The 18,340-nt window shown below is 37.0% G+C and overlaps 1 protein-coding gene across 1 annotated transcript; it reads right to left on the reverse strand.

Moving 5' to 3' along the window:
- Positions 1-3,134: 3,134 nt before the first annotated feature.
- On the reverse strand, positions 3,135-15,443 carry LOC129254105 (adenosylhomocysteinase A-like). Its single transcript, XM_054892558.2, has 8 exons — positions 15,100-15,443; positions 11,432-11,622; positions 10,852-11,080; positions 10,353-10,465; positions 9,530-9,737; positions 7,833-8,038; positions 7,262-7,456; positions 3,135-5,269 (listed from the first exon to the last, which is right to left on the reverse strand). The coding sequence occupies exons 1-8, from the start codon at positions 15,116-15,118 to the stop codon at positions 5,138-5,140; spliced, it is 1,293 nt and encodes a 430-aa protein (XP_054748533.2). The 5' UTR covers positions 15,119-15,443; the 3' UTR covers positions 3,135-5,137.
- Positions 15,444-18,340: the final 2,897 nt, after the last annotated feature.

Here is an 18,340-nt window from a genome sequence, read left to right on the forward strand (position 1 = left end):
GAGTCAGTTGGAAGAGCAAGTATTCCTAATGAGTTAAAATCAAGTCTTGAAAAATTCTGACCTCCTTTTCTGCCGCTTTTCTGACATAACCATCCACTATACAGGTACAAAAAATAAGATAAGGAAATCAACATTGGGCACACATTGCTTAAATACAAAAAAGATAGTTTGAAAGTATCACGATGACAGGATGTTAAACAAAAAGATAAATATTTCAGTTATTTGCTTAATGCTTATTTTAAAAAAATATATATTTTCCTGTGCAATATACAAATGAGAATTAATTGATACATTGTTTTTTTTTCTACTGTAAGGCTCATATACATGAAATAAGATTTGTATAAATCTAATGTCTTTCTTAAACAGCCTTCACTTAATCAATCAATTATATTGCTGATTCAACAATTTTAATGAGGTATCAAGTCAAGTTTTACATTGATTTTGTAATGGACTCTTGTATTTTATTCTTCATATTTTGCATAATACAAAACGTGTGACATTCCCGGTGAAATCATCAGTTCCCTCATTTGCTTACCACGCAATTAGTAAAACTATAATTCCATAACTTTTATTTATATTACAGCCTATTTTGAATAAATTTTCAGTGTTCTGATTTATTTTTACTCACTCAATTATAAAAACATATAGATGCTTCTTAAAGCAGTCTTAAGCTGTTGTATATTCAGATCCAAATTCTGTTTTCTCTTTAGGTTGTTAGATTTTCTTATTTATTCAATTAAACTATTTTGTTTGGGGACTATTTGATTTTTATTAAGACAATGATCTTGCAACAAATAAAAGAGTAGCCTGTATGGTATACATGCATGTGTTTATGCAATATATGCTTATTTTGATCATATCTGTTAATTATTTCTAAATATTTAGCCAGGATTTTCTTCTGAATCATATCAAATTTAATATTTCCCTGGAAAACTGTCATTTTAGGCCTCATATAATCACACCATACACCCCCTTTCTCTCTACTCTTTCCTCAGTTCTTTTTCACTTCTTCTCTTCCTCTTCCCAATTTTTCACCCTCTCATTCCTCTCTACCATCTTTTTCACTTCCTCTCTTTATTTCTCTCCGTCTCTCTCCCTCTCCCTTTGTCACTCGTTCTTGCTACGTTTCTCATACAAAATGATCTCCAGTGATATTTCAATATTTTTGAGTGATTTATATAATTAGCCAGTAGCGTACAGATGGGGGGGGGGTTGGGGCGCTTGCCCCCCCCAAAAAAAAAAAAAAAATCACGGCCGAAAAAATGAGGGAAAAAGATCAAGGGAAGAGTGAAATATGACATTATTTTCTGAATAATATTTCAAAATCTTTCACAAAATTGAATTTTTGCTTGTTTGCTTCGCTCGTTACGCCATATCAAGCCCCCTTAAAAATTTTGGCTTATAACGTCACTATAGTTAACACAATTATGAATGCACCCGAAAAATTAAATTGCACAACATATACTTAATAGGCATCTTAACCAGCCAACATGTACAGATTGTACACATACATTCAAATGCAAGTGACAAATAAAGGCCTACTAATGTCAAAATATACTTTATTATAAAATACCTACTAATAGAATGGCATGAATGATATGCAGTGTTAAGTTTCCATGTGTAATGGTTCTCTACTGCTCTCAAAATATCACTTCACAAAATACATATGACAAAGAAGTATGGAAAGCAAAAAGTAGAACAGCAAAATGATTGCAAAATCAGTAGTTAATTTAGAAGTTACTTCAAAGAGTTGGATTCCTGAAGTTGTTTTGAATATTTTTTTAAATCAGAGACGACAATATTTTTGGTCATTGAATTTAAAGTTCAGTCTGAATATGCATACACACTGACTGCTGATAACAATTGTTCTGAAAAGGGTGTTTCCATTCCATGGGTGTATCTATTTACTTTCAGACTACGCTATATCAATACTTCTGATAAAATTAATGCAAGTGACAAATAAAGGCCTACTAATGTCAAAATATACTTTATTATAAAATACCTACTAATAGAATGGCATGAATGATATGCAGTCATGCCATTCTATTAGTAGGTATTTTATAATAAAGTATATTTTGACATTAGTAGGCCTTTATTTGTCACTTGCATTAATTTTATCAGAAGTATTGATATAGCGTAGTCTGAAAGTAAATATTTTGCCTCCGACGAAGATTCTGCTAGGATCGAAAGCTTAGGCCCCTTTTTGACTTTCAAAATTAATAGACCAGTACAAAGTTACTTCAAGGGCATTTTCAGTCAAATGTCCTTTAATTTCTTTCATTATGATAGGCAGATTTCAAAGCAAGATATTATGTAAGCATGCCTTACATATCAGGATGCAGAAATTGCATAGATCATGTGACTAGAATAGCATTTGTTGCATTTCTACTTTGAATGCTAATTGGCTAACTGTGGATGTAATGAAAAACACAATTCAAAAGAATGTATGAATAATCAAGACATCAAAGTTGGTGCTTATCTCAATAAATATTAAACCACCATGTCACCATTGGCGGCGGTAGCCAAACAATTTAGGGGGGTCCACCTGAAATTTAGGGATGGACACGGTAAAATAATTGGACAAGCAAAAAAAAAGGTTATCAACCAATATTTTAGGGGGGTCCACCTGAATTAAGGGGGGACGCAGGAAAGAAAATTGACAAGCAAAAAAAAAAAAAAGTTATCAACTGAAATTTTAGGGGGGGTCCATCCCCCACCTCAAATTTAGGGGGGGGGGGGACAGGATCCCCCCACCCCGCTTCCGCCGCCTATGCATGTCACCTTGGTACAAATGACCTTCTTCTGATCATGTGCAGAATTTTCTAAGCCCCGTCTTACAAAGGGTTATGATTGATTCATTCAATGTCAACTATGTGGAAAACCATCAATGTCATAACTTTTTCTTCCGAAACTTTACAGTGTACTTTGTGAATTGTCAAGAAAATGATGAATGTATATATGAATATACATCATATCTAGATAACAATTTGAAGAAACATGCAGTTTTAGATGTTGACATTGCCGGCTTTCCATAGTTGTGGTTGATTGGATCAATCGCAACTCTTTGTAAGACGGGGCCCAAATCATGCGTAGAATGGAACTACAAACTGGCTAATTGAGAGCTCATGCTGATTCATGCAAAAAAATAATTATATGATTTATTTTCCAAGCTTTTAAGGCACAAAGACATTAACCACACATATTCAACCATTTATATTGCTAAATACTTGCTCATACTTTTGATGTAACGCAATTAAATAGTTTTTATTGTACATAGCTCCTAACAAATAAGTAATCATGATTTGTGGTGATTTTTTATATTTCAGATTATGTCAAAAATATATCAATCTTATTTAACAAAAATTAAATACTTTAGTGTTTCTATTTACATATACAGTATAACATTTCATTTAATAATTCAAATCAAATTTACAAAATTTTTGTCCAAGTCCATCAACCTCCTGCAAAATGTTCAATACCATGTACTTACAAAATAAAACCAAGCAGTTTTACATGAAATAATAAATTTACTTACTCTACCTTTAACAACCTAATAATAATCTTTCACATATTTATGGGTCTGATGTGAACAAAAAATTGTCTCATATTATACTGTAACATAACTGGCTTACGACCTGTAGAGGGCCGGGTGGCGAGTAAAATGTGACTGCAGTATAATTTTGGCAGATTGTGATGAGCTGTCATAAAGAGAAGGCGTGTCAAGAAAAGTACTCAGATCAAAGTCATTATAATTCATTTCAGATATCTCGTCAGATTCCCTTTACCTTGTTCTAGTTTCATTTGGGTGTGAATGATAAAGGATTGAGAGACACATATGGTGAGTCACATGGGTTGCTTGCACAATATACCAATGTGATAGAATCTGATCGAGAGAGTGAGATATTCGAGAGACGTGAATTGGGTTCTGTGAGAACGCCTGAGAAGTAGAACGCTACCCCGCTAGTCCCGTAATTATGCTACAATATTACCAATTACAAATAGGAATGCAGAATTTTGAATCATAAATTTCAATCATTTTTATAGTTCCTGTGCAATATTTGAAGGATCTAATACAAAAAATCTCAAAAACTTTATTTAATAAATATCATATATAATAAATATATACAGATAAATCAAACAAATTTGATCCTGTTTTAAAAAATGAGGGCCATTTTGAAGAATTGGCAGTATCCTGAAAGAGAATATGAATTACAGAAATCTTGAGAGCCTGTGCCAATATTTTTCTGGCATCCAAAAATATCTATTTGAATTATGAAATCTCAAGTGTTTATCAATCACTTTAATCATTAGAACCAAGGATGTGTAGAGCCTAGAAACTTCTATTGTCCAAATTTCAATTTTTAAGTAATAATATTATTGAGAATATAATAATAGAAATAATAATAGTTACATTTATATAGTGCTTCATACATTGGTTTCCAAGTGCTTTACATTGTAATTATTAGTCATAGGGGCCATCACAGTTCCACACAAAAAGTGCACCATCTCCACTCCCTGGGGAGTATCCTGGCCAGGCAATCGTTTTATCGGTGCACACATACCAATCTAATAACATTGACTATCACTTCCTACCAGGTACCCATTTAACACCTGGGTGGAGAGTGATGAACGCGTGGATAAGTGCCTTGCCAAAGGACATTAGCACTGGGGGGATTTAAGAATCAAGTGACTGAACCACTACACCGAGAACCCTCTACTGTTATGTTTACAGGTCACTTTAGTCCTCCTTTAGGCTAAAAGTCCCAGCACTCGAACATACATGGTAAAAGTCACAATCACCCACATTGTAAGAATGATCAGGACTGAGAATGTACTTGATGAGTTGTTCTAAAATCAAATGTAGTAGCTTTTACTTTTACTTGAACTTTGGCTATTAACAATACCATTTGCAGGGCCTGTCTCAAAGGTAGAGGTTGTAGGTTTGTTGCACCTGTTTCAAAGAATCCAAAGCTTGAAGAGTAATCCCTTTCAGCAGCTTCAAAGCTATCCCTTGATGAAAACATTCTGTGTATCAGTGCAAGGTGCCATCATGGTGAAGTAATTTAAAATTTCACTTATATACATTAAAAGTGAGAAGCTGATGATCATGAGGCAGATTTTGACCAAGTCCTTAAGGCTAGTACCGATAGTGCTCAGGTTTGTAGGGTCCTTCTTTAGGAATTCCAAGGTAATTGGACTGAGAATCTGTAAGACAGGTCAGTTTGATCCCGAGGTGATCTAGATGAAGACGGGCAACTTCTTCGTCAAGCTGAATTATTTCAAAAAGAGAGAAGAAAAAACTAAATATGACAGATATAAAGAGCTAGGTGAGACATAATAGAGCAAGATCTAATCAATTACAATCACTTTTATATTATATAATTACAATGACTTCTGGGGGGAGTGTTTCATGAAAGGACTTGTTGGACGTTTTATCCAACAGTCACTATAGTAACAGCGCTTCTCAGCCAATCAAAATCAAGGGAAGTTGTCAGATCTGGAAACTTGTCAAACAAAAATTTTGATGAAACGCTCTCCTTGAACTCCCTACTTCCTATGGGCCTATTGAGGCAACATTTCAAGTACACATTTGATTTTATGAAACATAAATGGATGAATCATCTAACCCTGTATACACCATCATAAATGCAATAAACCATTTTATAATCAGTTCTCGATCAACTTTCGCAAATTACATTTCTTTTTTTTAATGGATAGGTACTCAATAGTTTTTGGGTTTTTTTAAAGAAGATGTGATGTAAAGCTTGCCTGGTATATTAAACATTCTGCAATATTTAACTTTAATAAGAGAACCAATGCACAGACCAGGTGACACAACTTGTAGGTCATATTAATTTGCGATTGGGAAAGCTTCTATTGCATTGTCGTGCTTCAAATTCAGTCAGTCGGCAAGCCCTGAAAAAGTAGCTTCTTTTATCCAAGTGATGTTCATGACTAGAGGGTTTTTGCATTGTTAATGAGCTTGGTGCGGACGAAAACACCTCTTTTTATTCGGCCATTGCTGCTCTAAATATTGACAAAATTTCACGTATTTGGTATCTTTATAAAGAAGAAAAATCATTCTTTCAGGTCATGTGTCTGGATTTTTTAAACGATTTTGTAACATAGGTGAAACTTTTGATCTAAAACATGAAACAAAATAATTATTTTCATGCAACAAAACTTGTTGTTTTTACACTTAATTTCTGGTTGGGCCCAAATAATTTTTGGATTATGATAAAGCTGAAGATCTAAGCTTTAATATGATATAATTTTTATAAGAAGAGGTATCTTAGATGGGTCAGCAGCCAGCTTTTCATAGGCCAAGTACATTTAGCAGTTTAAAAACAAGAATACTGCGCCCTGATTGGTCATAGAGACCACACACCCATGCAAATTCCAATTTTCCCACACTGGGCCTCTGCAAGGTCACACACACCATGTGGTAATCTCTTCAAATTACCCGCGTCTGTTGTTTTGAAAACACTATTCAACCAATCAGAACTCTGGATTTTATGCTACTCAGAAATTTCAGAAATCTCATCTTGCATTTCGGTGGAAAAAGCTGGCTGCTGACCCATCTAAAAGGTGCCACATATCAAGAGTGACATTGTAAGAAAGTATAGAGTTTGAGCTTTCTGATGATATAAATAATGTTTGTACCTAAAACACAAAATTTTGCACAATTTGCAAGAGAAAAAAGAGGAAGAAAATTCTGTTTGAGGCATCTTTTTATGCCTAAAATTCACTTATTTATCAAAATATTTTATGCAAAAGAAATAATCAGTATTAAAGTGTAACGTTTACTCTTTCATATGGTACAAAAATAATCAATTTTACTCAAGGAGAAAGAGGTTAAATTCTTTGAGAAACAAAGTCTCACAATTCACGAGATTTTGCAGGGACATGAATTCAGCCACGAGAGGACTTGGGTAAATCTTGCTCATTTGCTCATTAACTCAGGGGCTTGCAGACTGACTGAATTAATTGGATATCATTTGACCCTTGCTAAATACCAAACACTGCTGAACAATTTGTTGTTGCTCTTACATAATTATCAATTGAAAAGAAAGGTAGTCATCATCACCATCATCAGCACCAGCAGGAGCAGCATCAGTATCATCACCATCACTATCACCATCACCTTCATCATCACTATCATCATCATCATCACCATCATCATCATCACCATTATCATCATCACCATCACTATCATCATCATCATTATCACCAACACCATCATCAACATCACCAGATATACCTTCTTAGGAAGCCGATGGACACCAACACCATAGGCCCCAGTATCGGTCCAAATCTCTAACTGGGCCAGGACTTGGTTCGTGAAGGATGTAGACATGACAAAGCTGGGGTGTCCCATGGCACAGCCCAAATTAACAAGGCTGCCCTCGGCTAGAACAATAATGTGTCTGCCATTCTCCAGCTTGTAACGGTCCACCTAAGAATGAGACATATTCACAATGTCAACTGAAGTTTTCTTCCATTAAAACAAAGCAGGAATCTAGTTAGGATTTTATACATGGGTGTAATATCTTCTGCCCTGAAATATGTCCATGATAACCTGGAAAAAAATAAAAAAATCTACTACAATTTTCATAAAAATTTCAATATTTTAATTATGAGACACAAAATGATGAAGTACCATGAGAAGGTGACAAATCAAAATAATGAGAAAGAAAGTCTGGTTAAAAGTTTATGCCTTTGTCCACTGGCTATTACAGAAATGTTTGTTCTCTTGTGTGATTCTATCTTTCATAATGTGGTATTTGCCATAAAATAATGGTTTTTTATTTCTTTCACTTAGCTCTATTCACCTGTGGTTTGATGGTATCCTTCTCAACTGCATTTCTGTTAAGCCATGACACATCAAACTCGGTACTGAAATGTCCAATGTTGCAGACAATGGCATCATTAGGCATCTCAAGGAATTGGTGGCCACTTAGGACATTCTGACATCCAGTGGTTGTGACAAAAATGTGGCCCAGTTTGCAAGCCTCTTCCATGGATGTAACTTGGTAACCTGGTCAGCGAAGATAAGTGAGTGACCAAATCCAAATTATCAGGGATACACATTATAAAAGTAATACATTGTTTTGAAATTTGCAGTCATTGCTATATATGCTTTTTTGGCTATGAATGAACCAATATGCTGATTGTAATGCCCGATTGGTTTGGTTTATATTCATTTGGTCCAATGCCAATTTGTCCAATTGCCAACTCGTCTACTATCACTTGGTCTACCATCAGTTCGTCCAATATCCACATGGTCTAATTGTCATCTCGTCCACTCACCATTTCGTCTAATAACCAGTTGGTCCAATAGCCATTTAGTCAACATACCATTTGGTCTAATTAGACTAAGTGTTAATTGGGCAAAAATGAATGAAAACAAAAGAAATATTAGACCAACTGGTTATGAGACAAAATGGTCATAGACAAACTAGTGATTAGACGAAGTGATGATTGGACCACATGGTTATTGGACCGAATGGTTGGTAGACGAAATGTCGATAGATGGAATGGCATTAGACTAAATGAAGATAGACCACGTGGTGAGTGGACGAGTTGGCAATTTACCATTGGCTCATGTGCATGGATAATTACAAGTTCAGAATAACAGCCTGCTTCCCAGATAGTCTTATCTGCTAGGTTTCAAAATTATGAACTACCTTTAATCATAAAGTAAATGCAATTAATTCTTATCTCTCCCAATGAGAGTATCACAAATAAAAGCTTCCTTTGATGTAAAATCATTACATTTTTAAGGGGCTTGAATCAAAAAGGCCCGTATTCTCAAAAGAGGTTGCAATTGGCACCATGCAGATTTCTAATATTATCATGCTTCCCTTTCAACGCCCTTTACCAAATGCCCAAATTTCATTGGATTTTTCTTAGTGTACGAAATGAAATAAGTGTAGTGTGTGAAAATAGTTCATGGTTAGGTATGAGTACGGGTTAAAAATATGTCCCTTTTGGCCATTCTGGTCAACTACCAAGATACATGTAGCTGGGCTCTGCAACCTATCGCAATCATGGTTTTCATGGTAGTTTACAATTATGGCAAATAATCATAGTTGTAAGACTTTATTATACAGGTCCCAGAGTGCAGGCATCTTCCAACATCAACCTACTTCCAAGTCACAAAAGTGGACGTCAATCCCTGTAGATCTGTGAACAATTATTTCTGTGACCAATTCCTTCTTGTGATCAACTGTTCATTGTTGAGCACTCAGTTTCATTGCACAAATGAAATAAATGGGTAATTTCATAGAACACGCATATTCGATCCCTACATGTGAGACCTTCCCAGAGCAATTTGTATCAGTTTTCTAGTTCATATGTTGAGATGCTTTTATTTTCATCATGGCTTGAGCAGTTCATTAAGTGAAGTAGGAATGGAGAAAAATGGGGTTTGGATGTACAAAAAGGTGGATAATTTCATGGAATTGCCCCCAAAGGAAAAACCTGATGAAAACAGAGTACATTTGAAAGAACACTGAATGCTACAGACCTTCCATGGAAGCCTGAAGAGCGTTGATGGGATCCACCTCCGTGATGAGTACACGGGCACCGAAAGCTCTCAAGGACTGGGCACTTCCTTTACCCACATCACCGTAACCAGCAACTACACAGATCTTGCCAGCAAGCATGATATCTGTCGCCCTCTTGATGCCATCGACCAGAGATTCACGACAGCCATACAGGTTGTCAAACTTGCTCTGCATTTTGAGATAAATAGACTGGGACATTATATTTAACTCTTCCCATGGCCAACGTCGCTTAAATTTGCATTAGTTTAAAAAACAAAATCTCTGCAGTGATTGATTTTCTCTAGTTTGTGCCAAAAGTAACTATCACTGCAAATTATGGAAAGGAAATATTTGAAAGTGTTCATTGTTTTGATTATTGGCCCAGCCAGCTTGACACGACTATTTCAGAGTAATCATAAATGAATTATGGTATACAATTACAAATTGCTGATGGGTACTTGACAATAACATAATAATCTCAGAAATTGTTGTTGTTTTTCCAGCAGGGGGTATTTGATATTTTTTAAGTAAAAGCAGAAAATAAGCCAGAAATAATTTCCAAGTATTACAAGAGAAGATCTAATTGATCACAAGCCTGGTTTCTTCTTAGTTCCTCTTATATCATTTTCACCTTAGCCTTGTACTAGTTATTTTGTTCAAAATATTTATACAAATTGCATGCATTGTCAGTTATTATGATATCATTACTTGTACTGTATACCGGTATGCTTTTAATTATTGTCATGAGACATAAAAACTTCTAAATCTAAACTAGGTATGGTATAAAAGGATAGCAAAATCTACCTTTGTGACGGAGTCATTCACGTTGATGACAGGCAGTTTAAGACTACCATCCTTTGTAAGCTTATTAAGACTGTGTATGCCAGCTGTGGTCTCTTCAGAAGCACCTCTGATACCTACAACAAAGTAAAAATCACACATGATCAGTGCAATACGTGTATCAGTGAATAAATCTCTGTTTGTCCCGTGTGCACAGAATCCACAATTTCTCACATCATAAATGCCTTCCCTTTAACAAGACATTCATTTGCCAAAGGAAGCCAATCGTTTGATTGTGAAATATTGCAACAGTTGAGTAGTATTTCCATTTTTATAATTTAAAGTCTATAATTTTTAACTGCTTTTATCATGACACATAGTATTTTATTTAATATACCAAACCTTAAAAGGTTTGAAAATACCATTAAATATTAATGGAATGATATCTCTAAAATTCTATTTTGGTATTTGCCACAGGTCTGTATCAAAATTAATGCATTTTTTTTATTTGAGGAAGTCTTACCTTTTAATAATTCAGGATGTTTCTTGTGAATCAAGGAGACCAAGTTACTACCATCATCAAGAATCATGTTTAAGGGTTGACCATCCTTGAACACCAATGTCTGCTCTATACACCATATTAACTCCTCATCGGTCTCTCCCTTCCAGGCATACACTGGCACCCCCGTCTTGGCAATGGCAGCAGCCGCATGGTCCTGGGTGGAGAATACATTGCTACTGGACCATTGGACCTGTCCATTGTAATTTAGGGAAGAAAGTTTATAACTATTTTAGAATATTGCCGACTCTTAAATAATATTATTTGGCACTGATGTTTCATATGATGTGACCATATCATAATAAATAAATGCATCTTAAAAGTTCAAACACACTTATTTGGAAGCAAAGTGAAAATTTTATATTTCCCAAAGTTTTTGAAGGCCAGCATTAACTTTCAGACTATGAAATGGTAATTTAATTGTAAAACTTGAACCTCTTGTTGTTCTTTCTTTCTTTTTCCTTTTTTTTAATACAAATTACCATTTACTTTTTTTTTAACAGTTTACCATTTATAGAGATTTACAACTGATGAATGCAATTACCTCAGCTCCGAGCTCTGTGAGAGTTTCAATAAGAACAGCCGTCTGAATGGTCATGTGAAGACATCCAGCAATACGGGCACCTTTAAGTGGCTTGCTGGGTCCATACTTCTTCCTCATCTCCATCAAACCAGGCATCTCATTCTCTGCAAGCTCTATCTCCTTGCGGCCAAACTCTGCCAGGCTGATGTCAGCTGTACAAGATCATATCAAGAAGATAGTAAGGCCTAATGGTAACGGTTACACTTCGTAATTCCGAAGGTTCTTTATTCCGAAGGTTCGTAATTCCGAAACACGTAAATTGCATATACCTCGATGTTCGTTAATCCGAAAACGTAAAAGGGTTCGTTAATCCGAACATTTGTGGCGTTATTCCGAAGGTTCGTTATTCCGAAGGTTCGATAATCCGAAAACGAAATAAGGTTCGATGTTCCGAAGGTTCGTTAATCCGAAAACAAAATAAGGTTCGTTGTTCCGAAGGTTCGTTAATCCGAAAACGAAATAAGGTTCCTTGTTCCGAAGGTTCGTAAGTCCGAAAACGAAATAAGGTTCGTTAATCATTTAGTTTTCGGACTAACGAACCTTCGGAATTACGAACCTCATTTCTTTTTCGGATTAACGAACCTTCGGAATTACGAACCTCACTTCGTTTTCGGACTAACGAACCTTCGGAATTACGAACCTCATTTCGTTTTCGGACTAACGATCCTTCGAACTACGAACCTTCGGAAATACGAACCTTCGGAAATACGAACCTTCGGAATATCCGAACCTTCGGAATAACGAAGCTTCGGAATTACGAATGTATGCGAATGGTAACAACCATCAAATAAGTGAACACAATTTCTTGTTTCCAGCTTGCAACTAGCAAGAAAAGGCAAAATATATGTTTGGTTTTTTTTCAATATCAATGCATACAAAAAAAGAGGTGAAAATAGGTCAGACCCATATGAAGATTCCCCCCTAATATTAGCAAAAATTAATTCCAGTTAAGTATTCATATGTATCTAAAACAAACAAGAAATATCTTTGCCCATGGATATAAAAGTTGCCATGGTATTGCAAGCTGAAGAGGCAGCTACATGTAGGTCAGAGTGCCTGGACAGTTCTTGCACCCATTTCAGTCCATAATTCTCAAAGGGTTGATACAGAGACAACTAGGTTCATTTACTCAATGGCATGAACCAACCCCCTGAGGACTCTGTGTGAGTTGTCATTTGTGAAATGTGTCCATAAAGAAGAGCTGCCCTCCGGGCCATCCCCCCCACAACCCAGGTGGGGGGGGGGGGACTGTTATCCTGGGGAAGTCACTCCCCCAAATAGGCTTTACTCCATGGGTATCGTCTGAACAGAATCAGGGATGGTCATACCAGCCAAGTTGGTCCTAAGCTAATAATACAGCCTGCCTTTGTTTAAATTGAATTGTATTGTTATTTAAAATGCACACAACAATGTCAATACACTTTTGTCATTTAAATCTTTTGCATTGATTCACAGATTCACACTGGAGAGGTTAAACCCCCAACCCTATAAGCATAAACTCTAACAAATTCAACCCAGTTGTGTGCTTTCTTTGACCAATATCAGACAACTAGTGTGCCACATTCCAGTTTAAACCTTTGCAAATTAAAGTCTTGAAAATTATAATAAAACTTATCAATCGACCAAGAATTCATTTTGCTGTGATGTAACCTAGTAGCCCATCTACTTAACAAGTGGAATGCCTCTTGCGGTCTCACCTGCATCGCGCGATTCAATATAGCAGCAGTGCTGACTTTGAAAACACCACTTAAATAATTATTCACAAAAACACCATTCATATAATATACAATACTACGTTCACTGACATTGGACCTTGATCATGTGACCTAAAACTTGTCAATGATACTTGATTACCCCTATATCCACATTTTATACACTATATCTATAAACTTTGAAAGTTATGACAGCAATCTAATAATTACCTCTAAAATGGCCAAAGTTCAATGACCTTAAATGACCTTTGACTTTGGTCATGTGACCTGAAACTCGCATGAGATGTTTAGTGATACTTGACGACTTTAATCTTCAAGTTTTATGAACTAGACCAATATACTTACAGAGTTATGATGGTAATTCAACAAATACCCCCAACATGGCCAATATCCATTGACCTTGGTCATGTGACCTGAAACTCGCACAGGATGTTCAGTGATACTTGATTACTCTTATGTCCAAGTTCCATGAGTCAGATCCATTAACTTTCAAAGTTATGATGGTAATTCAACAGATACCCCCATTACGGCCAAAATTCATTGACCTTTGACCTTGGTCATGTGACCTGAAATGCACACAGGATGTTCAGTGATACTTGATTACTCTTACGTCCAAGTTTTATGAACTAGACCATTATACTTTCAAAGTTATGATGGTAATTCAACAAATACCCCCATTTTGGCCAAAGTTCATTGACCCTAAATGACTGTTGACCTAAATCATGTGACCTGAAATGCACACAGGATGTTCAGTGATACTTGATTACTCTTTATGTCCAAGTTTTATGAACTAGACCAATATACTTTCAAAGTTATGATGGTAATTCAACAAATACCCCCAATTTGGCCAAAGTTCATAGACCCTAAATGACCGTTGACCTAAATCATGTGACCTGAAACTTGCACATGATGTTCAGTGATACTTGATTACTATTATGTCCAAGTTTCATGAATCAGATCCATAAACTTTCAAAGTTATGATGGTAATTCAACAGATACCCCCAATTTGGTCTAAGTTCATTGACCCTAAATGACCTTTGACCTTGGTCATGTGACATGAAACTCAGGCAGGATGTTCAGTAATACTTGATTAAGCTTATGACCAAGTTTCATGAACTAGGTCCATATACTTTCTAAGTTATGCTGTCACTTCGGTTAAGATTTGGTGTTGACGCTGCCGCCGTCGGAAAAGCAGCGCCTATATAGTCTCACGTACTCTGCTATGCAGGTGAGACAACAACGAGATGCTTGTAATCTAGGCCTATGTAGTTGGTTATATATTTTTCTTTCCTATATCTATAGCAATGATTGTCAGCAATGATCAATCTGAAGCCCGAGTCAAACCCATCAGTCCAGCGGTGTTCGACCAATAGTAAAGACTGCAAGTCACAGACCACTTTTCTGCAGACTGGCAGAAATAATAGAAATGAAATTAAAGAATACATAACAGAAATTCACAGACAAAGACGGTGTCAAAGACTTAGTCTTAGATAGAAAATTTAATCAGAATGAGGCATTGAGCACTCCATTTTTTCCAGAATTTCATATTATGCCTATCAAATGGTGATAAAAGCATGATAAGCGAACACACCCACCAATCCTCCAACTGGCAAGAATCCTAGTAGTCTACCAAGAAGTATAGTAGGATTTAATAGGATATTGAAAGGACATAAGTTTAAAACATATATATATGCAGAGATCTTTTGGCACACTTCTCAAATTCTTCAGGACATTTTTGAAACTATTAACTGAAACTTCATCACAATACTCTCCCTAAGCTATAATCCTATATCGTTTTCGCAGAATTTAACAGTGATTAACATGTTTGTTTTTTTACCAGTAGGCCCACTGGAAAATAAATTGAATTGAATTGATTTGAATTGCAGTAATTTTTATTGTCAGTTCTCTTAGTCTTACCAACTTTGAAAGACGGCATGACTGCTGCAGTCACGTCACTCACAAGTCACAGTGCAGACAGTGCTAGTGCTCGAAAATAATTAAGACGAGACAGTCAGTAGAGCTAGGTATCCAAATTGAGAAACAGGACGAAGGACAGAATGTCAAATTCCTCTCAAAGTCTCAGTGATGGTAGATTTATTTTGTCTAACTCTAAAGCCCTACGTGAACTTCATAATCGGAGGCGTGAACAGGAGTGCGGTTCAACTGTACACTAGTAGTACAGCAAGCACTACTACTTTATAGTACTACTGGACGAGATCGAGCGAGAGGAGCCATACCGGGCTTGCAGTCCTTTCGATTGTAAACTCTCTCGCACAGCACTGCACTGCCCTGGATCTAGGTCAGCCAAGCGAAGGAAGGGAATTCCCCCCGAATAGATGGCGAAGAGTACCGGTAGTCTGCATTGCACAGATCCTTGGTTTTTGCGTAGTGCGTAGTGCATAATTGCAGCGTCTGAAGTAGAAAAACTGATCGAGTCATTCACTCGCTTTTTGTTCAATTTTGTTTAATTTCACTAAACACAGACAAATTAAATCGACACACCCACTATTTATTTCGTGTTCATAATGCCTATTTCAAATATTTCAAAAGTTATCCCCCCCCCCCCCATGGAGGCCTACTCGTCAGCGGCGTAACAGGGGTCGGTGGCCAGGGGGGGCAAGAGCCAAAAATTTCCCGGTCACATCATGGTATGAACAGGCGTAATTGTGTAATGAGGCGACTATTTTGAGAAGGTCAGATATTGCGTATCGGGCAGTATTTATCTTTTAAAAATTTGCGAGCGAGCGAAGCGAGCGAGCAAAAATTTTGACCTTTTTAATACAAAAATCCAATTTTGTGATAGATTTTGACATGATATCCAATGAATAGTATATTTAACTCTTCTCTCTTTAGATTCTTTTTTTTTGTGGTCTGTACGCCACTGTGAATTGTGGGCACAGTATAGCACATGTGCTAAAAAGCTGCTTTATATAAGTCCCGAGCGAGCGAAGCGAGCGAGAAAAAAATCACCTTTTCATGAGAATCTAACTCTGAGCTATTTTTTGACATTATATTCAGTAAATAAAATCATATATTCATATCCTACGCCTTTCCTTTGCTTTTCTTTCCTCCTTTTTTGTTCTTGTTTGTAGAACTTTTTGGGGCCATGACCCAACCATTCCATACGCAGTGCTGTGCGGTTGGGGAGCCGGGGCGGAGCCCCCGGAACTTCTTGATATCAAAGCCATTTAAACCTCGCTATTTTAATCAAATCGCGGGCATATACAGAATATAGCATTTACACAACACATTTATTCAACCCAGTTGCGCAAAAAGTCGCCAGCGTGCAAAGCGAGCTGGAAAAAAAATTGCCTATTGAAATTAAATTTTAATTATGTGATAGATTTTCCCATTATATTCAGCAAATTACACATTTCATTGTTTCCATTCATTTCATTACACGTTGTCTCCTATAATTTCTTTTATTTCCTCTTGGGTGTGGAACCAAGGCCCGCCCCCCCCCCCCCCCGCGCGCGCCTGTATGCCAGTGATGGAAATTGATTGAACGGGGGGGGGGGGGGGGGCGTTATAGAGCCAATTGAAGGTTATAAATGAAGAGTCCCTACTGCGTGGGGTCTGGGGCAAAGCCCCGGTAGTTTATTTGCATAAAGTTTAGCAAGCTTATAGCACAATGTTGTACGCAGTTCATTTGTCTTTCCGCTCTTTAATTTCAATCTTCGGCAGCCCGGTCGTGTTATGTTTTTTTTTTCTTGTCCCTTTTCTTTGTTTTCCAATTTAGCTTTTGATTAATTACATTCTACCTTCGTTTCCCGCTATTATTTGCCATTTTTCATCTTTTAATTTATTTCCCACCGTGTTATTGCATTACATAGGCCTATTTCGGAATGATTAGTTCTTTCTCAAATGTTCTTCTTTCGTAGATTTTCCCGCTTTCCTTCCTTTTCCATGAAAAAAATATTTTTTTCTTCGTTTTCTTTTCACTTTTCCCTTTCCCTTTCCTTTTCCTCCTTTCCTTTTCCCCTTTCCCTTTCTTTCTCTCTCCTTTTTTTCTTTTTCCCGTTTTTCTTTTATTTTCCCGGTGAAATCCGCCAGGGGGGGCAGCTTGCCCCCCCTGCCCCCCCGCCTGTTACGCCACTGCTACTCGTTAGTTCTATTTGCATTTTTTTCTCTCTTTTTCTTTGTTTTCATTTTTTTTAAATAAATGTATTGCATTCGTATTTGCACTTGATATTTTTTTTACAAGTACCGGTACTCGAAAATAAATTGAACTGAATTGATTTGAATTGCAATTATTTTTATTGTCAATTTGATGATAAAAATGCACTTGATTAAAAGTTGTTAATAAAAACAGCAATTTGAAACGGGGACATCCCGATAGACCGCGGGTCCGATAGACCGCGGGTCCGTTAGACCGCGGGTCCGATAGACCGCGGGTCCGATAGACCGCGGGTCCGATAGTCCGCGGGTCCGATAGACCGCGGGTCCGATAGACCGCGGGTCCGATAGACCGCGGGTCCGATAGACCGCGGGTCCGATAGTCCGCGGGTCCGATAGACCGCGGGTCCGATAGTCCGCAGTGTGTGTAAAATTATGATCAGATATATCAAATGTCATCGAGAGGTCCAGGTCAAATGATACGAGGCCATGGGGTTCTATCAGGTGCGGATCCATGGAGGGCCGAGGGGGATCTGCCTCACCCCCCCCCCACCCCAGCTCAAAAAAAAGAGGGGGGAAGAGGGGAAAAGGGAGAGAATAAAAAAGAAAGAGGAAGATGGGAAAAGAAGAGAATAGAAAAGAGAGTAAGAAGGAGAAAGGAAGAGAAGAAAAAGGGGAAAGGAAAGACAAAGAAAAAAGGGAGAAGAAAAGGGGAAAGAAGAGGGAAAAAAGAGGAGGGAAAAGGAAGAAGGAGGAAAAAGAAGAGAAGAATATCTAAATAGAGAGGAAGATGGGAAGAAAGATAAGAAAAAAGAGAGAGAGAGAGGAAGAGGGGAAGAAGAGAAGAAAGAGAGAGAGGGAGGAAGGGGAGAGAGAGAAGAAAAAATATTAAAAGAGAAAAAAGGGAGAAGGAAAGAAAAAGAAAAAGGGAGAAGTATAAAGGGGAAAAGATAAAAAAAGTGGAAGAGGGAAAAGAAAAGAACGGAGTAAGGAAAAAGGGAAAAGAAGAAGAAAAAAGAGCGAGAGTAAGTGGGAAGAGAGG

This window comes from Lytechinus pictus, chromosome 2 (assembly GCF_037042905.1).
Source record: "Lytechinus pictus isolate F3 Inbred chromosome 2, Lp3.0, whole genome shotgun sequence".
In the NCBI taxonomy this organism is placed as follows: domain Eukaryota; kingdom Metazoa; phylum Echinodermata; class Echinoidea; order Temnopleuroida; family Toxopneustidae; genus Lytechinus; species Lytechinus pictus.